This window comes from Hemiscyllium ocellatum, chromosome 11, assembly GCF_020745735.1.
Source record: "Hemiscyllium ocellatum isolate sHemOce1 chromosome 11, sHemOce1.pat.X.cur, whole genome shotgun sequence".
NCBI lineage: Eukaryota > Metazoa > Chordata > Chondrichthyes > Orectolobiformes > Hemiscylliidae > Hemiscyllium > Hemiscyllium ocellatum.
In genome coordinates this window covers 16,835,163-16,859,031 of record NC_083411.1, presented here as the reverse complement: position 1 = coordinate 16,859,031, position 23,869 = coordinate 16,835,163, and the positions used below count along the sequence as shown (strand labels likewise).

Here is a 23,869-nt window from a genome sequence, read left to right as displayed (position 1 = left end):
AGTTTTAATCAACCAATTAAGGTGTGTTATGATACACTGTGGGCCATCATGTCATGATGTGAGACTTACACCAGGACCTTCTAGCCAAGGCTTAGCAATTACCACTGAGTCAAAGGGCCCATTCACCCAGTTTGGTGAGATCATGACAAATCTGCAAACGTTTGTCACGTTTTCTTAATACCTTTGGTTAGCACAAATCTATCAATATCAGTACTAAAATTGAACAACCATAACTTTAGATTACTTACAGGGTGGAAACAGGCCCTTCAGCCCAACAAGTCCACACTGACCTGCCAAAGCACAATCAACCCAGACCCATTCCCTTACATTTCACCCAACACTACAGGCAATTTAGCACGGCCAATTCACCTAACCTGCACATTTTTGGACTGTGGGAGGAAACTCACACAGAGTTATAGCTCTGTTATACCACAGAGAATGTGCAAACTCCACACAGTCAGTCACCTGAGGCAGGAATTGAACCTGGGTCTCTGGGGCAACAGTGCTAACCACTGTGCCACTCACACTTTAACTTTAACAATATAATAAATAAACAATGAACTACCGATGCTGGAAATTTGAACAAAAACAGAAATTCTTGGAGAAACTCTGCAGGTCTGACAGCATCAGTGGAGAAAAAGCAGAGTTAATGTTTCCAGTCTTAGATTCCCTACAGTATGGAAGCAGGCCATCTGGCTCATCAAATTTATACTGAGCCTCCAAAGAGCATCCCACCCACTCCCTACATTTCCCATGGCTAATCCACCCAGTGTACACATCTTTGGACTGCAGCAGGAAACCCACACAGACATGGGGAGAATATGTAAACCACACACATCAAGTCACTTAAGGGTGGGATTGAACCTGGGTCCCTGGTGCTGTGAGGTAGCAGTGCTAGCCACTGTGCTGCCCCATATCCAGCACCCCTTTGTTCAGAACATTTCGATCATGAGAATTTCAAACCTCCACCGACCAATATATTTTTGCGCTCAAAGTGTTTCCTAATTTTTGAAATTGTACAAAATTGTTGAGTGGAGCAGCCACATTGCTCCTGGAGTTTAAACAATCATTAGCCATTGCTTTTGAACAAGATATGTATGATTGTAAAGAATTATGAATTGGATGGTGTGTAGTGAGTTGGAAACCTAATCCTGGGAGTTTAATTTTTGTTGTTTAGTGGAGAGGTTTGCTTTGCACTCTGGCTGATGTGTTCTGATGGATGGGCCAGGCCAGGGTTGGGAGGTTGCTTGGTTGGTTGATTGACTGCAGGGGTTGGCACTTAGGCGGGTCCCTGGATGAGCGTCTCCAGGGAGAGAGGAGAGGCAGAGAGGGTTTGGAGGCTGCTCTCACTGGGCAGGACAGAGCCATGAATCTCCGCGGGCTCTTCCAGGACTTCAATCCCAGGTAATAATAAAAACAATCCGGTTCCCGGTTGGAGCAGGAGGGGAGTGAAGAAGGGAAGGCGAGAGGCCGGTGTCTGGGGCAGGGGAAAGGAAGGCCTAATGTGCAGCACAGAAGCCTCGGGCTTGGGTTACTGCAACAGCCGGGCCTGAGCTGCCAGCCTGTGATCTCTCCCCTCCCTCGCTGCACCAGTAATTCAAGTTAAAAGAATCACTGACTGAAAATACAAAGCCGAAAGTAAAAGTGCCTTGAAAGTGCTGATAATTCGCCTGGTGTCCATAAATGTTAAGCCTGATTCTGCATCAGGAACTAGATGCAAAGCAAGAGTACTACAACACCCTGTTAAATTGGAGTAATTTTATTTTAAAACTGTATTGATCTCATTTATGAAGAGGTAATTGCAAATGCTATTGCACAGTACTTGCTGAGTGGTATACAATGCAAAGGTATTTTGGGGCAGATTGGTCATGATTTTATAGCAGGGAAGGATTAAGGGGCAGAATGGCCTCCTACTCCTTTATGTTCTTATTTATTTAGCATCTTTCATTATTATTGGAAATCCTGTTGCACGTTACAGCCAATAAAACGTTTGAATTGTTGTCATTTGCATTGTAGGAAATATGGTACCTAATTTGTGCAAAGCAGGATCCCACAAGCAGCAATACTACAGTGACCTGAGTCTTTTTATCCCTCAAACATCACTAAAAATTACTGGCAGGGACACTGAGGATACCATGCCTGCAATTTGAAATAAGCCATGGAATCTTTTACATTCATATATCGGGACCCTCCTCCAATAGTACAGCAGCCTATATTGTTGCAGTGAAATTCTTGGACTTGAACCCTTTTAGGATGATACACACCTGAACCTATAAACCATCCAGCCTGTTCACTAGTATACATTGATTAAAAGTTTGATTATTTTCATCAAATTCATATGACAAGTGAACCACAATACCTGACAGTCACGTGAGTTCTTATTCCCAAATTCTTAAAGGGCAACCAACAAATCTACATTTGATACTGAATGGATTATGGTTTCAAGAGCCCCAGTTAAAGCCTGCATGCTGGAGTTCTGAGCTGGTTTGCAGGATGAGTTGCTTAATCAATGGAAAAGTAATCAACTTGTCAGGTCCTTTTCACTCCTATAAGACGACAAGATGCAGGAGCAGAAGAGGCCATTCAACCCATTGAGTCATTCAGTAAAATCATGGCTGCTGTGATAATCCTCAACTCTTTTCACGAATAAGCCTTGATTCCCATACTGTTTAAAAATTATCTCAGCCTTGAATATGCTATCAGGGGAATGACACTGATATCAGATGAGGAAAGTTCTCTTTTAATCATTCATGGGATGTGGGTGTTATTGGCTGGGCCACTATTTATTGTCCATTCTAAATTGCCTTTGAGAAGGTAATGCTGAGTTGCTGCCTTGAACTGTTACAGTCCATGTGGTGTAGCTACACCCATAGTGCTGATAGGGAGGGAGTCCCAGGACTTTGCCCCAGTAACACTAAAGGAATAATGACATGGTTCCAAGTTGGGATGGTGAGTGGTTTGGAGGGAAATTTGCAGGTGGTGACATTCCCATATTTCTGCTGCCGTTACCCTTTGTGATGATAGAGGTTTTGGGTTTGGAGGGTGTCTTAAGGAATCCATGGTGACTTATTAGCTTGTATCTTGCAAATTATGTACAGTGATTGTGCAGGATGTGAAAGTTGAAGGTGGTGAATGCGGTGCCAATCAAGCAGGTTGGTTTGTGCTGGAATTGTCAAAATATTTGAATATTGTTGGAGCTGTGTTCATCCAGATAAGTGGAGAAATTCCATTGCACTTATAGCTTGCAGCTGGTGGGCAGGTTTTGAAAGGTCAGGAGGGGAGATACTCAATGCAAATTTACCAATCTCTGACCTGCTATTGTATCCACAACATTAATCTGGCTCCACCAGTTCAGTTTCTTCTAATACTGTACAATGCTGGTATTGGTGGATTTAGTGATGGTAATGCCATTGAAAGTCAAGAGTTGATGGTTAGATTTGCTCTTGTTGGAGATATTCATTGCTTGGCATGAATGTTACTTGTCATTTATCAGCTCAAACGTGAATGATGTCCATGTTTTGACGTGGACAGCTTCAGTATTTGAAAAGTTGCAAATGGTGCTGGATATTGGGCAATCATGAACAAAACCCTTTGTAGTGAAGCAGATGGTTGGGCCTTGGTCACTCCCCTGAATGCCTGCAGTGATGTCCAGGGATGGAGGTGACCGACCTCCTTTGTACTAGGTCTAACCCCAACAATTGGAGAGCTTTTTCTGTGTCCCATTGATTCCAGTTTTGCTCGGGCTCTTTGATCCCTCAGTTGATCAAATGCTGCCTTGATGTCACGGGCAGTCACTCTCACACCTGATCAGGAGTTCAGCCGTTGACTGCCATGACGACACGGCCTGGTCCACCTGCAGGCCTGACCTGTTGCCAGCATCTTTAGTTTCTAATTTCCAATTTCCAGCATCTGCAGGATGCTTTGAATTTGTGGAGAGAAGTGTGTACATTGCTATCTCTCCTGCTCCGCAGCATCAGTTTATTGGAATCACACACACAGTAATTTTGGAATGTCACAATTCTGTGCAAGGTCCAATAGCCAGAGAGGGCTTTCTAACATGTTGTAAAATCTTTTGAAATTGGTAGGAGTTGAGAATTAATAGTTTGTCAGGAATGTGCTGTATCTTGAGTCTGTTTATTGTGACATGAATTTGCTGCTGAAGTTTTCTTTCAATTAATGTACGCCAGGTAATAGTGACAGACAGTCTGAATGGTTCACAGGTTTAGATGGTTTGGACTCTCTTACAATTGTCTTGGATCTGCAGATAAAGATAATTAGACACTCTATCCAGACCTTCCTCTAAAAGGTTAAGCTTTTAGTCTTTTTGAGAAAAAGTCAAGCTGCTGCACAGGATCTCCTAATATATTTGGGTATTATATGCCCGCAGTGAGAGAGCAATAGCTACTGGAATGTGACTTGCAGCTGGTAAAACCATTAGTATGTTGGAGGCTGCCTGTTTCTGTGAATGACTCACTGCTACCAAGAGAACTTATGAACCCTGGAGCTCTGTGTGTGTGTTTTTGGTTTGTGTTTGAATGTTTTAATGTTGTAACCAAGACTGTCCAATGCTCAAGCACACTTATAAAGCTTGATATAAAGAGAGGAGAAAGTGAGGGTGAGCTTATACTCTAAATGTCGACTCTCCTGCTCTTTGGATGCTGTCTGACCGGCTGTGCTTTTCCAGCGCCACACTTTTTGACTCTGATATAAAGAGATGATTGCTTACATGATGGTGGTTGGCAACTTCTAAACTCAGCCTGACACCACACCAAAATAATACATGGAGTTGTATGAAGGGTCTGCTCTACATCTGAACCAGGCTTTGAGGTTACAGTGCCCTCAGGTTTTTATTTTTTTTTCCACCACCAGGAAGAAAGGAAACACCCAAGTGGCCTGTGACAAGCAGTGCCCTTCACATCAAAGGGCAATGCTACCTTTGCCATTTTTAAAAAAATATATCTTTTCTTTTTTTTATTTTTAAAATTTTTTTTCCTGTTTATAATTTTTCTTTTTAATTCCCCCGGTTTTTATTTATTGATGGGATGTGGGCATTGCTTATTGGGTCAGCATTTATTGCCCATCCCGAGATAATCGATGCAGACAATTTCCTGACTCGCTAATTCCCCAGGACAATGCAGGTGCAATGAACCTAGCTTCAGGGGATGGCTAGAAAGCCATTCTGAATGGAAGAAATTGAATGATAGTTTAATTTTATAATAGTAGGGGAGTAGCAGCAAATGCCTGTCTAATTGGGGTGTTGGTGATTTGCATTCTTGTATGAATGTTGCCCCCATCCACTTCCAAAATGTTCACTCCCCGTGCAGTTTAACTCTTTAATATTACATCAATGTCCAGAGAGATATTCCAGAGAGTTAATCTTTTAACATTACACTGTGATGGAGTTGTTGGTATCCTACCTATGAGTGGAAGACATCCATTTACAGAGTTTAAACAATCCTGTTTAATCTTGTAAAAGGAGATTCACAGCATAGACACATAACATTTGCCCACTGGTCCATGTAGATATTATGGTGGACACAAACCTCTTCCCATTCTAATGAGTTATTTGCATATCCCTTTATATGTAGTCTGTTTGGGAAATTCCTAAATAGCCTTATTAAAGAATATGAAAGTGTCATCCATGCCACAATGCTCACTTCCTCATTGGCTGTGCAGGTGAGTTAGCACTATGCAGCTTTTATGTCTTTAGTCTTTTAGATCAGCAACGACAACCATATAACCTCGATCTGTCTCTGTCTCACTTCCCTCTGTTGCAGCAAGTTCCTGATCTATGCCTGCCTGCTACTGTTCTCTGTTTTGCTTTCTCTGCGCCTGGATGGGATTATCCAGTGGAGTTATTGGGCTGTCTTTACACCTGTCTGGCTATGGAAACTCATGGTCATCATTGGAGCTTCAGTGGGAACAGGAGTGTGGGCACGGAATCCGCAGTACAGGTGAGCAGTGACTGAAAGTGTGACGTCAAGTATGTATGCCACCCAAAACTTAGCAAGGCAGCTTGAAGGTTTAATTTGAAAAATGCCGAAGAAAGAAGCATTCAGGACAGTGCACAGCCTGTAGGCAGCTAGTGGATCATAGAAATAGCCCGCCCACCCTGCCAATCAACTGGCTATGACAAACGTTCTACCTCAATGCCATTTTTCCACACCCTTCCTATATGCCCTCTGCCAACTTTGCTATTTAGGAATCTATTGCTTCTGTCTTGAATATACTCAATGACTGAGCCTTTCTGGAGCAGACGTGGCAGTACGGTGGCTCAGTGGTTAAGCCTGCTGCCTCACAGCGCCATGGACCTGGGTTCAATTCCAGCCTCGGGCGACCGACTGTGTGCAGTTTGCACATTCTCCCCGTGTCTGTGTGGGTTTCTTCTGAGTGCTCTGGATTCCTCCTACCATTCAAAGATGTACAGGTCAGTTGAATCGGCCGTGCTCAAGTGCCCATAGTGTCAGACGCATTAGTCAGGGGTAAATAGAGAGGAGGGGAATGGGTCTGGCTGGGTTACTCTTCGGAGGGTCATTGTGGCCCTGTTGGGCCAAAAGGGCCTGTTTCCACACTGTAGGGAATAAGGGAGGTCCGAAATGGCCGGCGTCTTTTTTGAGATGGTGTCCTCTGGTTCAAATCTTGGGATATGATGGGAAATCAACATGATAACAATTAATTTGTTACATTGTTATCACCTGAATTCCAAATTCAGAATGTTCCTTTGTGTCAAGAAGTGAATTTATCAATGGATGCTCCTTTTCAAACTATCGGACTAATTTATATTCTGTGAGAGGAAGTTCAACTGTCAGTTAGTTAATAGTTCTGTCTGTTAATATCTGATGTTCTGAAACCTAGTGGAACTAAGGAACAAGTGAGGGTTACATCTTAATTCAAGGATAATTAGGTGAGAACTTGGTGTAGAAACATGGTGAGTAAGTAGCAGTTTTGTTGGAGTTGATGAATTAAAAATCAAACTTCCTTGAAGAGATTAATATATGACTGGTCTGTTCCCCACCTCTGGGCCAGAATGCCCTGGTCCAAGTCCCGCCTGCTCTAGAGATGCTTCATAACCTATCTGATCAGGTTATTTCAACAGATCTATGACTGGACTCTGTGTCGCATTTTAACCTTTTCTATTTAACATTGTATATCACCTGAGATGATTAAGGACACTATATATAAGTAGGTTATATGAAAAAGTTATTGTTGAGCATTGAATGACATAGCACACTTGATCCATCATGCCTATCTCAGTTCTTAGAAACAGCAATCCAGTTAGCTCCATTTTCCTGCATTTAAAAGTAAATCAAAAGCACTACAACAGTCCATACTCTTCTTTGATTGAATCTCTGTTAATTTGAATCTATTAATAAGTATGCTGTAAAGTTGCAGGTTGTTTTTTGTTCTTTCATCTTTACTTCTCTTTCAATACAGGGCTGAAGGGGAAACCTGTGTGGAATTTAAAGCAATGCTGATAGCTGTGGGAATCCACCTTTTGTTGTTGATGTTTGAAGTTCTGGTGTGTGACCGGATTGAACGAGGCACTCATTTCTGGCTCCTTGTCTTCATGCCTCTGTTCTTTGTATCTCCGGTGTCAGTAGCTGCTTGTGTATGGGGATTTCGACATGATCGGTCTTTGGAGGTAAGATATCCTTGCTAGAGATTGTTGTTGGTTGGGCAAATCTTGTATTTAATATGTTAGCTCCTTAAAACCTCGTTCTTCAACCAACTTCTGGTAATCAGCGCTGATACCTCCTTATGCATCAAACTATTATTTGCTAATAGTTCCTGCACAGCAAATTCTACTTCAGAGATGCTATAAAAATGGAAATTGTTGTTAAGAAATGATACACAATAGTGCGCACGCGCCTTTCTGCAGAATACCGGTATGAATTAATCAAAACAGCCAATGCAACTCAAACCTGGTTAGTAGAATTCAAAACAAGATAGCAGAAAGTGCTGGAGAAACTCAGCAGGTGTGGCAGCATCTGTGAACAGATAAAAGGAGATAACATTTCCAGCCTGATGTGACTCTTCTTTGAAAGACTGTTCTGTTCTGAAGAAGTGTCATATCAAACGTGAAACATTAACTTTGTTTCTGGCTCCAGGGATGCTGTCAGACCTGCTGAGTTTCTCCAGCATTTTCTGATTTTATTTCTGTCTCCAGCATCCACAGTACTTTGCTTTTATTTGAGTGGAATTAAAACCTTGTTTTGGCTATCACACATCAATTATTGCAGATATAAACAAAAAAAAGCAAAGCATCGCAGATGCTGAAAATCTGAAACAAAAGCAGAAAGAGCAGGAGAAACTCAGCATGTTTGGCAGCATAGTATCATATAATACAAAAGGAGGCTCTATTGCGTCTATACCGGCTCCCAAAAGTTACCTAACCCATCCCATTTTGCAGCATTTCTCCTCCAAATTCATCACTTCCAAATATTTATTCAGCTGTACTTTGAAACTTCCTATTGAATCCACCTCCACCAGTCTCCCAGGCAGTGCATTCCAAATCCTAACAACACCTTTGAGTAAAGAGGTTTCTCCTCATCTCACTCCTAGCTGTCTCGCTGATCATCTTGAAATTGTGACCCTTAGTTACTGTTATACCAACTAGTGGAAACAGAATATCTTTATTTACTCTGTGAAAATTGTGCATAATTTCGAACTCCTCATTTAGGTCACCTCTTAGTCTTCTATGTTCCAACGAGAATAAGCCTAATTTCTTTCCTTATGTCTAAGATCCCAAATTCCTGGTGTCATTCCAGTAAATCTACTTTGAACTCTCTCCAGGGATTTAATATCCTTCCTTAACTAAGGTACCCAGACTGAAGGTTATACTCCACATGTGTAGAGGTGTAGCATCGCTTTCTTGCTTTATATTCTTTGCTTCTGTTCATAAACTCAAGAATCCTGTAAGCCTCCTTAACAGCTGTTTCAACCTCCCTGAGGTCAGAGAATTGTCTACTTGAACCCCAAGGTCTCTCTGCTTCTGTACTCTCCTCATAGTTGTATCATTGAGTCTGTATTGTCATTCTGTGTTTCTTCTAACAAAATGGCTCACATTTCTCTGCATTGAAATTCATCTGACAACTCAGCTGAGTTATGAAGGAGAGTTCTGGATCCGAAATGTTGACTCTGCTTTCTGTCTGTAGATGCTGCCGGACGTGAGTTTCTGCAGTTTTTTCTGTTTTCATTTCAGGTATAAAGATCTGATGTAATGGATTAAACTATTTTAAATTTATATTTTTATCTTATTGCTAATATTACAAATAAATGTTGATGTACATACTTTTAACAATATTACAATGTTATATGAATATCTTGAGTAATATTTTGTTACATTTCCCTTTTTTTTTACTCTGTTCATCAGTTAGAAATCCTGTGCTCTGTGAACATTCTTCAGTTCATATTCATTGCTCTAAGACTGGATGACATCATCAAGTGGCCTTGGCTGGTAACTTTTCTTCCACTGATTGCTAAGCATTTCTTTTGAGTGCTGGTAAAGAATAGAGGGGCATAAGTTGAGGCAAAATGGGAGATGTTTTCCCGCAGCCAGTAATAGAAATTTGGAATTTTATCCTGGATGTGCGAGTCAATTAAAAAACTTTCAGTAACGAGATTATTAGTTTGTTAAGCAATTATTATGGTATATAGAGCTAAGGCAGATAAATATTATTTGAGGTATAGATCAGCATGGAAGGCTAAATGGTCATCTCCTGTTTTAATGTTCTGTCTCGGAGATATTTCAATACATTTTAAAGGTCAAAATTGACTCTGATTTCAGGCTTCTCTTCCATGGTCTGTTACTAGCATTGAATACTGTGTGGAACGGTCTGTTAAGATGGACATGACCTGCCTGTAGAAATGTTCACCAAAGGGTTTCAGTCCACACTCTGAGGTAGACTTGAGACTTACCTCCTTGCTCCACCCCTGTGACAGGAAGGCAATGACAAACACCACTGACAAAAACTGCTCTGGAGACAGTGAAGATGAACCATCAGTAGACAGTGAGTCAAGGAAAATTTAAAAAAAAATGCAGATGCTGTAAATCGGAAACATAAAGAAAAATTGCTAGGAAAGCTCAGCAGTTCTGGCAGCATCTGTGGACAGAAATCAGAGTTAACGTTTCGGGCCAAGTGACCCTTCCCCAGAACTGTTGGAAGCTAGGAAAATGTCAGTTTTCATGGAGAAGATGTGGGGGGAGAAGAAGGAGTAGGAGAGAGTGTGGTAAGGACTAAATGACAGATGGAGATAGCGCCCAAAGAGAGAGAAGAGCAGTTGGGCTCTATGCCCACCTGTTGTTAACTCCTTACCTCCTCCCCCCATGCTAAGACTCAATATCGAGTTCAATAACTTTCGGGCTTGAGCTCTCCCAAGCTTGACCTCTTCCAACCCTCGCACAACAGCCTTGTTAACACATAGTCAGCTATTAGACCCATTGCCATCACCACCCCCATCCAATGCGCCTTTTGCATGTAAACTGACATTTTCCTAGCTAGGTGAAAGTGAGGACTGCAGATGCTGGAGATCAGAGCTGAAAATGTGTTGCTGGAAAAACGCAGCAGGTCAGGCAGGTCCACTCCCTCCGTGACTCCCTTGTCAGGTCCACACCCCCCACCAACCCAACCTCCACTCCGGGCACCTTCCCCTGCAACCGCAAGAAATGCAAAACTTGCGCCCACACCTCCCCCCTTACTTCCCTCCAAGGCCCCAAGGGATCCTTCCATATCCGCCACAAATTCACCTGCACCTCCACACACATCATTTACTGCATCCGCTGTGCATCCTCTATATTGGGGAGACAGGCCGCCTACTTGCAGAACGTTTCAGAGAACACCTCTGGGACACCCGGACCAACCAACCCAACCACCCCGTGGCTCAACACTTCAACTCCCCCTCCCACTCCACCAAGGACATGTAGGTCCTTGGACTCCTCCATCGCCAGACCATAGCAACATGACGGCTGGAGGAAAAACGCCTCATCTTTCGCCTAGGAATCCTCCAACCACAAGGGATGAACTCAGATTTCTCCAGTTTCTCATTTTCCCTCTCTTCCCCCCCCCCCCCCCCCCCCCCCCCCCGCCACCTTGACTCAGTCCCAACCCTCAACCTCAGCACCACCTTCCTAACCTGCGATCTTCTTCCTGACCTCTCCGCCCCCACCCCCACTCCGACCAATCACCCTCACCTTAACCTCCTTCCACCTATCGCATTTCCAACGCCCCTCCCCCCCAGTCCCTCCTTCCTACCTTTTATCTTCGCCTGCTTGGCACACTGTCCTCATTCCTGAAGAAGGGCTTCTGCCCGAAACATCGAATATCCTGCTCCTTGGATGCTGCCTGACCTGCTGTATTTTCCTAGCTACCATCAGTTCGGGGGAAATGTGACTCAACCTGAAATGTTAACTCTGATTTTTCCCCACAGATGCTGCCAGACCTGTTGAGCTTTTCCAGCAACGAGTCAAGGAGCCTGCCTTTAAAAGAAATGGAATCCAATTGATTCAATTTAAGCAGGATATAGATACAACTGGCTATTCATGTATTTTTCACTCTCACTGCTCACTAGCATAGGAATACATTTCAATAAACTGCATCAGAAAGCTCTACATCTCTTTTAACATTATATACTGGGTTCAGGAAGGTTTATTCTGCTGGGTGTTAAAAGGCATGCAGTTAAATCACTTGGCCGCTTTAGGAAGCAAAACATTATGCATTATCTGTGATAAGCAGATTATAAGAGCCATGAAGTGGGTTGAGCTGTTTTTGATGTTCTGTGCATTGTATTACAATATTAGTTACTGTTGTTAAATCTTCAACATGTCAAGAGGCTCAGAGTAACTGAATATTATTAAAGGTAGAACATCAGTGAAATGAAAAATGTGTAAATTTAGGAACATTCATTTTAAAAACAGTATAATTTCTCCAGCCAGGTATTGCTGATTTTCTTTTGTAGGTGGTCTGTGTTCCTTTGTGGATCCTGATGTCATTTCTCTGCCTTGTTGTGCTCTACTACATTGTGTGGTCGGTACTTTTCTTGCGGTCTATGGATGTGATAGCTGAACAAAGACGGACCCATGTTACAATGGCTATCAGTTGGATGACCATTGTTGTTCCACTTTTGACCTTTGAGGTATGCAACTTGCTTGGGCAGTGGGGTCAGTGCACTCTTCAGTTACTCCAGCATTACTGCAGTTAGTGTTTGGTTGATCTGACTTTGATTGCTGAAGATATATTGATGCTTAGTGGACAGTTTCATTCATTTAGGGAATTTCCAGGTTTAAGTTTTACTTTGTCATTCGCTTGATTGATCAAGCACAAAAAGCCTTTGACAAGTATTGTGTTTTTGCAAGCCAGCCTTGAAATGCAATGATCAGTAGCAATCTGGAAGCCACAGGGGGAGGACTGTTGAGTCATGAAACCTTAGTTCAGGTCTCTTTCTCCCCTCGCTGACTTAGGGTGAAAAATGATAAAACCAAAGGTGCTGTCACCACTTCATAGTGTTCATAAAGCAATGCACAAAATCAGCCTGGGATTGATGTCCTTTTCACTACTACTCCAAATAATCCAATAAATATTCCTTCTCAAGCCAGCTGGCTAGCTTAATATTCAAGTAGAGGATGTTCAAGTATCAGTTGGGCTTGAATTCAAAAGTATTTTTGGCGTGCATGCCAACCTGGCACAAGACTGTCCAAATCAGACGGCTGAGACAGTCACCCTTGTGTGGTTTCTCCTTGCCCCAGATGGAGTGTCCAAGCTCTCCCTATAGGTATTTATAGTTCTGGTTTTTCTCCCTAGATTCTTTTGGTTCACAAACTGGATGGCCACAATAATTTTTCTTATATACCAATTTTCATCCCTCTCTGGCTCTCTCTGATAACGTTAATGGCAACCACATTTGGACAGAAAGGAGGTAATCACTGTAAGTATGAATCGTGTGCATTTAACTTTTTACAGTAAATCATTTTGATGTATATTGTCACAATAGTGCAGTGGCTCATTACAGTAATGAGATCAGACTGTGCAAATATAGTGATAGCTATGTCCTGATTAAATATTGTTTGGGACTAGCAATATTCATTACGCTTCATTTCTGTTCACAAAACTTCCTCAGCCTCTAATAAATAACGTTATATTAAATGTATGCATAGAGAACATCTTGGTTTGAGCACTAGTTATTAAAGTTTTTGAGAAAAAACACAAGCCCACATTCAATTTTACTCTTGATATTGTTGTTTTCTGCTGACTTGCTATTCCGAATGAGCTCCTCGAGGACTATTAGTTGTGATAAATTGTTGATTGGTATCTGTTCCTGTTCTGAGTACGTTAATTATTAGAGTTTGACTTGGTTCTGTCAGTGTTATGGCCAAATTCATCCTCAAAACATTTGCAGCTGAATTGACTAAAAGGAGTAGAACCTGTCAGAAGAGTCTTTCAGAGTCCAATCATTGCAACGTCTGAGTGAGAGCAGAGAGGCTCATCAGGTGGGAATCCCATGGAATCAGGGAGAACACTGGTTTTACACCCTGCCCAGTACAGTATTACCTCACTGAGAGAGTAAATGCGGGTGGGTATGGTGTAACAGCATTACCCACTGTGAAGCTGTTATTTTAAAGAAAGAAAAAGAGGGGATATGAGGAGAGAATTGTTGGAATAATTTTCTTTCCTACCTAATGGAATTTAACAATGTACAAATAGAGTCGAGACTTTGGGGAGTTAAGTGTGCATGAGTGAAGTTTAATTTGATTTTGATTTTTTGATTAAGGGAGAAAGGGCACGAGATAGGCATGAAACCCAAATGCTCAGAGATCTAGTGCAAATAAGTGGGCCGAATGGCACCCTCCTGCACCATAACAGTTCTGTGATGGAGTGTTTTTTTTTTGTGTAGTTTTGGGGTTGATGAAGCAGCAACGCCACCTATAAGCACTTTAATAACATGATTAAGGCCTTGCAAGCTGTGCAGATATGGGGTAGGGATTGCAGGGATGAGTGAACTGACCATGGCACTGTGGTACAAAGTACCATTCAAGTAAGAAGAGGAATTTGGAATGTAATAATGATAGGGGGACACTATAATTAGGGAGATAGATATTGTTCTCTGTGACTGGGAGTGAGAGTCCCGAAGATTGCGTTACCTAGACAGTACCAGGTATAAGGACATCACCTTGGGGCTGGAGAAGAACTTGGAGTAAGAGGGGCGGGGCCAGTTGTCGTCATTCGCATTCGTCCCAATAGCATTGATAGGACTATAGAGGAGATCCTGCTGAACAATTGCGAGCTCAATTAAAAAGTAGAACCTCCAAGGTAATAATGCTATACATCTCTGTGACTTTATGATACCTGAGCCATGGGCAAACTGGCATGAGATAAATAAAATCAAGGGGTTAAGTGCATGGCTTAATGATTGCTGTGGGTGGGATGAATTTCAGTTTGTGGAGCCTGGCATCAGTACTGGGGTAAAAGAGATCGAATGGAATGGGCTTCACTTGAACCATGCTGGGAGCACTGTCCTGGTGAACCTAATAACTATGGTTGTGGAGAGGGCTTCAAACTAATTGATAGGGGTTGATATTTAGGATGTTCAAAATGTAGATTTACAAAGCCAAAACAGATAGCAGCATTAAAGGGCAGCTATTTGGATAACAATATCCAGAATGGGGCAGGATGGACAGAGTGTACAAAGATAGGAAAACAGTGCAAATTAGGGTAATTAGCATAGTACAATAGCAAGAAATGATTGAGGATTGAATGATGTAGGATGCAGGTAAGAGATAACAAAGGGAAGAAGACATTGTTGTTTTTAATTTATTGACCCATTAACAAGAGCCAAGTGGTAGGACAGAGAATAAATCAGGAGATTATGAGGGCATTTGAAAAAGACAGTGCACCAATCTTCAAGTAGATTGAGAAAGTCAAATTGGCAGAGGTATCCACACAGAAGAAGACCGTTTCCTAGAACATTACATTGTGGATCAAACCAGGAATCATGCTGTTTTTGGATCTGGTAATGTGTTTATTGAGGAAGGTTTAATAATCTCATGGAACACAGGGAGAACTAGCCATTTAGATACAGAATTGGCTTGAAGGTAGAAGACCGAGGGTGATGGTGGAGGGTTGTTTTTCAGACTGGAGGCCTGTGACCAGTGGAGTGCAACAAGTATTGGTGCTGCGCCCTCCTACTTTTTGTCATTTACATAAATGATTTGGATGGGAGCATAAGAGGTACAGTTCGTAAGTTTGCAGATGACACCAAAATTGGAGGTGTAGTGGACAGTGAAGAGGGTTACCTCAGATTACAACAGGATCTTGACCAGATGGGCCAATGGGCTGAGAGGTGGCAGGTGGAGTTTAATTCAGATAAATGCGAGGTGCTGCATTTTGGGAAAATAAATCTTAACAGGACTTATACACTTTATGGTAAGGTCCTAGGGAGTGTTGCTGAGCAAAGAGACCTTGGAGTGCAGATTCATAGCTCCTTGAAAGTGGAGTCGCAGGTAGATAGGATAATGAAGAAGGCATTTGGTATGCTTTCCTTTATTGGTCAGAGTATTGAGTACAGGAGTTGTGAGGTCATGTTGCGGCTATACAGGACATTGGTTAGGCCACTGTTGGAATATTGCCTGCAATTCTGGTCTCCTTCCTATCGGAGAGATGTTGTGAAACTTGAAAGGGTTCAGAAAAGATTTACAAGGATATGCCAGGGTTGGAGGATCTGAGCTACAGGGAGAGGCTAAACAGGCTGGGGCTGTTTTCCCTGGAGCGTCGGAGGCTGAGGGGTGAACTTATAGAGATTTACAAAATTATGAGGGGCATTGATGAGATAAATAGACAAAGTCTTTTCCCTGGGATCGGGATTCCAGAACTAGAGGGCATAGATTTAGGGTGAGAGGGGAAAGATATAAAAGAGACCTACGGGGCAACGTTTTCACGCAGAGGGTGGTACGTGTATGGAATGAGCTGCCAGAGGATGTGGTGGAGGCTGGTATAAATGCAACATTAAAGAGGCATTTGGATGTGTATATGAATAGGAAGGGTTTAGAGGGATATGGGCCGGGTGCTGGCAGGTGGGATTAGATTGGGTTGGGATATCTGGTCGGCATGAACGGGTTGGACCGAAGGGTCTGCTTCCATGCTGTACTTCTCTATGACTCTATAAATGATGTCACATTAAAAGATCCCCTAGAAAGCAAGAACCATACCATGGTAGAATTTTAGTATTCCGTTTGAGAGGGAGAGTCTTGGGTTGGAAACAACTGTGCTAAATGTACGTAAGGGTCATTGCAAAGGAAGGAGGGTAGAGCTAGTTGGAGTCAATTAGGAAAAGAGCATAGGAACAAACTTGGTTGAGGAAAAATGGTAGGCGTTTAAGAAAATGTTCCATGACTCACCACAAAAATATATCTCAGTGAGAAAGGAGAATTCTAGGAAGGGGATAAGCCAGCTGTGGTTGACCAGGGAAGTTAAAGATAGCATGAAATAGAAAGAAAAGATGTATAATGTGGCAAGAACTGCAGTGCATCCAGTAACTCCTATAGTCAGTTCCTTTAGTTTCCTAGGATGCGTCCCATCAGATCCAGGGAGCTTTCTGAGCTTTAACCCCATTAGTTTTCCTAGTACTTTTTCTCTAGTATTGTTTGTTGTATCTAATTCCTATTCCTCTTTTTTCTCTCCATTATTTAGCGTTCATGGCATGTTATTGGTGTCTTCTGCCATGAAGCTAATATAAAATATTTATTCAGCTTGGGGTTTAGGGGTTCTCCTGTACAAATCATAAAAAGCTAGCATTCAAATTTTACAGCTATTAGCGAAGGCAAATGGAAAATGTACCTTTTATTTCAAAGGGAATGGAGCATAAAAGTAGGGAACTGAAAAGTTTTGGTCTCCTTATCTGAGGAAAGATATATTGCCATTGGCAATGGGTCAATAGAAGGTTCGCTGTGTTGATAGCAGGGATGGTGTGAAAAGTTGAATAACTAAAATCTATCCTCACTGGAATTTAGGAAAATGAGAATTGGCCTATTTGAAACATATGTGATTCTCAGGTGGCTAGATAGGTAGAGAGGAGAGGTTGTTCCCGCAGTTGGGAGAGTCTAGGATTAGAGGGTGTAGTCACAGAACAAAGAGTCACCTGTTTAAGGGTGCATTAAATAAGGAGGATATATTTTCTTGGACAGTAGTGGATCTATGGAATTCTTTAACATGGAGGGCTGTTTAGTACATTCAAGGCTGAGAGACAAATTTCTAATCATTAAGGGAATCTAGGGTTATAATGAAAAGGCAGGAAAGTGGTGTGGAGGACCATCCATAATCTCATTGAATTGTGGATCTGTCTTGATGGGCTGAATTGCTTCCTTCTGCTCCTATGTTTTATGATGTGGAGATGGTGGTATTGGACTGGGGTGGACAAAGTCAGAAGTCATATGACACTAGGTTACAGTCCAACAAGTTCATTTGAAATCGCAACTTTTAAGAGCGCTGCACCTTTATCCTAAAGTGATGCAGGAGCAGTGCTCCGAAAGTTTGTGATTTCAAATAAACCTATTGGACTATAGAATGGCCTCATATGACTTCTCCCGACGATCTGGCAATGCCATTCTTCTAGCATCACAATGTGCATGTTGAAACTTTCCAAGGCCAAATTTCTTTGTAATAGAATCAGATTCAGGGAAACATCTATCTTTGGGGATATGGGTGAACTGAGCAAAGACTGTGCTGTAACTATCTCATGTTGAAGGGGGAGGCCTGATAAGATTGGGAAGAAGAGGTTTAATTCCATTGGGTAAGTCAGGAATGATCTTTATTCCCTCGGAGGAGATACCTTGTTTTGAATGCCATGTTAGTTATATGCTGACTGTTGAATTTTCAGGCATCCACATTGGACATGGGTTCAGACTCAATATTTCAATTTTGAGGACTGCATTCATTCTTGCTATCTAAAAACTCACTGCTTTGTATCTTTAAAAGGATCTTATATTCCAAATTGTATTGAAGTAATGGACTTGACCCTCAATAGAGCTGTTAGCTGTTCAATGATGAGAATGACTTTTGAATCTCTTGAGAGCACTGATTTTGATATTTTTGTAGGGTGGTTTGGAATCCGCAAAGACTTCTGCCAGTTCCTCCTGGAGATCTTTCCTTTCTTGAGGGAATATGGAAACATTTCATATGAACTTCATCATGATGATAGCGAGGACTCTGAGGAAATACCTGTACCAGAGCCTGCCAAAATAGCCCCAATGTTCCATAAAAAGACTGGAGTTGTGATCACCCAGAGCCCTGGGAAGTACTTTGTTCCTCCTCAAAAACTCAACATCGACATGCCTGATTAAGATTGGAGATGGTAATGGACTTTGGAATGAAATAGTACTGTCTGGATATGGTACATTTATGATTAACATGCACTAGTTCTTGTATAAATGGGACTTGTTCTGGCACATGGAATTCTGCTGCCAGTAATGTAAAATTGAATCTGTATTCACTCTCTGTTTGCCTTTTTTTTGTCAGTTTAAAAGTGAACAGAGCTCCTGTGCCTACAGCTTTCGTAAAGGTTACACCCAGGGAGTAGAAAAGGTGCTGGTATTTTATTGCTACATTGAAATGCACTGATGTTGGAAAAGACACTGTGCTGAGTTCACACTTTAATATAACCTATGCCTGTTAGTTTCAAGGTTTGAATATAAAACTTGAATGATCAATAATCTGAATTATGATGTAAATAAAACTGCAAATTCAGAATTTAATGGTCAAAGAAATTAGATGGAACTGGTAAGTAGAACTGACCAACTTTGAACTGAGGGGAGTAAACTATACTTAAGTGATGCTTTACATGTAGCATAATGATTGAAAGGTTAGCACAATATCGGTAGAGAATAGCTGAAATTACATTACCAATCGACTGCCATGACAATTGAGAAGAATAATAATGATTTTTCAGAGCCAAGGAATGGGAACTATTTCTTCACCCGTTTCTCTCCATACACCCAGGTAAAGTGCATCTGTTGTTATAAAAAGACAATTGGAGGCAGACTTCAATTAATTTTTGCAACTCTTTAGTTTTGCAGTTGTGCTTTCTTTGTTCACCATGCTGTCATTTTACAGCTTTGATTGAAGTTTGTTTTGATGGCTGCACTTATATTCACACCCAGGACAAAACTCTTAATAGTAAATCCAGAAACAGTTTTTCTCCCCCATTCATATTAGTTTGAAGAGATTGTCTTTATTGTGCTGGGACCTGATATAAAACACATTCAGGTCTATTATCACAGCTCTCCCTCAGAACGATAATAATTAAATCATCATAAATCTGAACTCATTTACTTAGATGAGATTCCCTACAGTATGGAAACAGGCCATTTCACCCAACAATTCCACACCGACCCTCCGAAAAGTAATCCACCAGGATCCATTCCCCAATGTTTACCACTGACTAATGAACCTAACACTACAGGCAATTTAGCATGGCTAATTCACCTGATCTGCACATCTTTGGATTGTGGGAGGAAGCCAGAGCATCTGGAGGGAACCCACACAGACACAGGGAGAATGTGCAAACTCCACACAGACAGTCACCTGAGGTTGGAGTCAAACCTGGGTCCCTGGTGCTGTCAGGCAGCAGTGCTAACCATGGAGCCACAGTGCCGCCCAGCCACATTCTTACTAAAATTCTGCTTAGGGAAGTTAGTATTCCCAAAAGTGGTTGCAAACATTTAGAAATCTAAGTGCAATGAAGGTCTCTAAAGAATCTGCCTGGAAAGAGGATTAAGAAAACTTCTTGTGTGTTTGGAGAACAATACATTTGCTCCGTGTGCCTGATGCATGACATTGTTCTTGATCTTATTCCTAACGAAGACATGGAGTGCAATAATATGTTGTGTAGAAAGTAAATGTAACTTTTTAATGCATGAATAGAAATTTGAATTTTTATTGTGTGACATATTAAAGTAGGTCGCCTCATGCCATTGGCTGTTTAGCCAGTTTAACTCCAGTGAAAAGTGTATCATGCTTTTTGAATACCCTAAGTACTCAGTAGATTAACACCTTCCCTTGAAATAATATTTGTCTCTGGTTAGGTGTTTGATGCAATGTAAAAGACTGCTGTAATATATCGATGCCTCCAATGTCCCCTCCTAGTTCTAATGGCTATGTATTCTTTGAATGGCGATCGAGGTATCTGCTTGCTGAGATTTTTAAACAGAAATTGGGTTAAGGCATCACTTATTGGGGGGGGGGGGCTGCAGTTTGAGATATTTACTTGTGTTCTGAGGGTAGGTAAAACGTACTATAGCTTATTCAGCTTTGGGGATGGAACAGTGTGATGAATCTGCTTAGCAATGCATCAGAAGTCAGAAACAGTTTAAAAGTGTCTATTCTTGTCACTTTATATGTCTACACATAAATTTTCGTGTTGTGGTTTAAATAGTATGTGATACTGCTCCTTCCACCTGCACTGCCATTCAATGAAATCATGGCCATTTTTTGTTTGCTGCTTTAATTTACATTCTACAACTGAGGTTCATAATGTGGCCTAACTTCCTACTTAAACACTGAAATGAATCGTTTTACATCATTGTAAAATAATCTTGGGAGTGATTCACTCAGTAGTGTTGATCTCAGCCCAGGATGGAAGTCAACTTTACAAAATACTTGCCCAGTCAATGTTATGATTCTGCTGCAAAATTGAAGCATGAATAGAAAAGATAAATTCCATGTAATGTAAGTAATACCCTATTAAAGTTTCTTATCCTTTATTTTCTTGAGCTTGCACCAGCAATATCAAAAGCGTTTCTCTCGAATGGTTCATAGCTGTGTATTGCATTTAGGAAAGACTAGATTTAACTTGTATTAACTCAAATCAATCTGGCTAATTCTTAGCATTATCAAGCTGCATTAGCTACTATCTAAGTAGCTAACCCTTTGCCAACTGTTGCTTCTTCCTAGTCAATCCAAACTATGGAGATTATGACAGAAGGAAAATAGTGCAGATGCTGAAAAACTTAAAACAGAAAATGTTGAAAGCGCTCAGCAAGTCAATCAGAATCTGTGGAGAGAGAAACAGAGTTAGTGTTTCAGGTTTCACCTTTCATAGGTGATGCCTGAACTCCATAAGATGATTAGTGACAGATTTGAATTTATAAATGTGATTTGGCATTTAACGTGATCAGAAGGGAAGTGTTACCATAGCAGTGGCGACTGCAAACTGCTTTAGAATAGCATTCAGTGTAGTTTCAATATCTTGTTAAATATGTACTGGTTTCAAAGATAGTTTTTGAGTGCATGTAAGATATGCATTTTGAGATTCTATTCCTTGCCTCTACAACATCTTATCACTAAAATCTATTTTGTTATTTGGGCTGTTAAGATCTGAAAGTTTTTCTCTTTGTGTTTTTCCTTGATTCGTTGTTTCACAGGTGAGTTTAGCCAGTACCACTGCTGATGCTGCACTCACATTACTTCAGTTTATATAGGATTCAAATTAGAAAATAATATTGTAGGCTAGTCCCAGTAATGGTGATTGTGAAGCTATTCCTTCATACTATCGTAGTAAAAATCCGTCTGGTTCACTAATGTCCTTTATTGGAAGAAACTCTGCCATTCGTATCTGGTCTGCCCTACATGTAACTTCCGATCCACAGCACTGTGGTTGACTCTTAACTGCCTTCTGAAATGGCGTAGCAAGCCACTCACTTCAACGGTGGTTAGGTATGGTGACAAAATGTTGGGTTTGCTAACGATAACTACATCCCATGTACAAATGAAAGAAAATGCTACCCTAATGAGACTGTTGTCAACCTGTTGTGGAAGTTGCCAGCTCTTGACTGACTGACTATCAGTGATACAGTAAAGTGGGTGGCTTTAACCAGTGTTGAGGAGGGACATGCTCTGCCAGGTTACTGTACAGGCATTGGGAGTTGACAATTATCCCTATGCATTTTGAGCAGTGATTATCGGTCACTGAAGAGAAAACTTATCTTTTATGACATCATGAAATGGTTATTTTGGTACACAAATATCAAGTGTCCTTTGGGATATTGCTTAGGTAGTCTTGTTGATCTCAGCTATTCTTTAATTTTATGGTATGTCTTAAATTGATCAGTTTTGCAGACATTATTTCAAACTGAGGTATTGCCGCTGTTATATTAAAGCTTAATTTCTCCTTTAATTTTAAAACAATAATTTAAGTTCAATTGCAATATTTGGCAAGCCACCCACACCTAGATTAACTATCCTGAGTACCACTAAAAATCAACATATATGATGAAAGTCTCACAAATAATTGATCATCTTGTAATAAATTGTGTTACTAGTATTTTACGGATGTTCTGTAAGTTGTTATTTCACCAATGCTGTGGAGGAGGGGTGGGAAATGAACATGTTGATTGGTGGAGAGAGAGAGCGAGGGGGGTGGGGTAATGTACTTTATATATAATGCTACACTGAGTGGTTATATAAACGGGTATGACATATTAAGTATTTCAGACCTAAAGATCGTTAAGCTTTAGCAGTATGAGTTTGTGTTGATCAAGGAGGAGAGTGCAAAGCAGGAACTCTCAGCAGGCCTGAGAAGAAGTGCAATCATTTGGTGTAAAATAGCAATTGTTTATTGTTGGACCAAACAGAGATTGACATTTTGTGTTTTGTTTTCTTTCATATAATACTATTTGTGAAATATCTGTAAATGTGTATTGTGTACATGCTGCTTTTTGTTCAATAAATCAAATAACCAAATGTTTCTGAATTCAGTTCCGTTACCAAAACTTAACTTTCTCTGCAGATGTACTAGCTCTGAATTTGGCCTTAAGGGTACGAGGGGCTGATGGAACGATTGCACAGCCTAGATCTGATCGATTTTAATTAATTTAAAGCAGTTGGCAAGTTGCTCGCAAAATCCATGCGTTGACTGAGAATGGAAAACTGGCTGGGACAGTCATTGAGCCATATGCCTGCTGTAATGCCTGAGTGAGGAGAAATGGTGTATAGAGAGTGTGGGAGGTACCAGGAGAACTTTATAGACTGAGCTCTTTACATGAATTGTACTCCTTTCCTTTGGTAATCTTGAATGCTCAAAACTTCAAAATCAGTAAATAATACTAGATCTGCTGGATCTCCTTAATTTATTGTGGAGCTGATTGCTTTCTGTGGTCTACCACCCCTAATAACGATTAGGTTTTCCACTGAGCAAGCATGAGGTGGTCCCAAAATGGAATTGAGTCCATTTCAATGTTCAAACGACCAACATCCATCTTTTGAATTAGGTTATACACAAGCTGGCTGAGCATTCCTCCACAAGAGTTGTTTAAATATTAAAAAACAAGGTTGGAGAAAGTGAGGACTGCAGATCCTGGAGATTAGAGCTGAAAAATGTGTTGCTGGAAAAGCACAGCAGGTCAGGCAGCATCCAAAGAGCAGGAGAATTGACGTTTCATGAAGAAGGGCTTAAAAACAAGGTTGGTCTAGTTTGGCTTCCATCATCCTAGTAATTGCATGATAAAGCAATAATGGAGTTGTTTTGCACAACAGTCGATCTCCGTCAATTACTACAGACTCATTCGTGACACAAGGTAAAATGGTAGTCATGAAGAACTTTGGTAACCATGTGCCCGAAGTCACCTGTTTCTCTCTAGCTTTCTATTTTCACCACATTTCATTGTGGTGTATACCAGCAGGTGTATCTACATTGTAATGAATTAATTAATAACCGTTCCTTGCTTCTTCCTGGAGAGTATATTCCATGGAATGACCATGGAATTCAAATATGGTTTCCACAACTTGTTGGAAAGTAACTGCATAGGCTGTCATGTAAGGAAATCCAAGATTGTTTTTATTAACACAGAACAATTTCATCTCATTAATCATAATTTACCTTAGGGATA

The 23,869-nt window shown here is 41.1% G+C and overlaps 1 protein-coding gene across 1 annotated transcript; it reads left to right on the top strand.

Annotated features, from left to right (window-relative positions):
• The first annotated feature begins 1,304 nt into the window (after positions 1-1,304).
• On the top strand, positions 1,305-22,724 carry tmem185 (transmembrane protein 185). The gene is made up of 7 exons (XM_060832425.1): positions 1,305-1,404; positions 5,778-5,954; positions 7,435-7,642; positions 9,374-9,457; positions 11,956-12,132; positions 12,798-12,921; positions 18,084-22,724. Exons 1-7 carry the CDS (start codon positions 1,367-1,369, stop codon positions 18,326-18,328), a joined length of 1,053 nt encoding a protein of 350 aa, XP_060688408.1. The 5' UTR covers positions 1,305-1,366; the 3' UTR covers positions 18,329-22,724.
• The last annotated feature ends 1,145 nt before the right edge of the window (positions 22,725-23,869 follow it).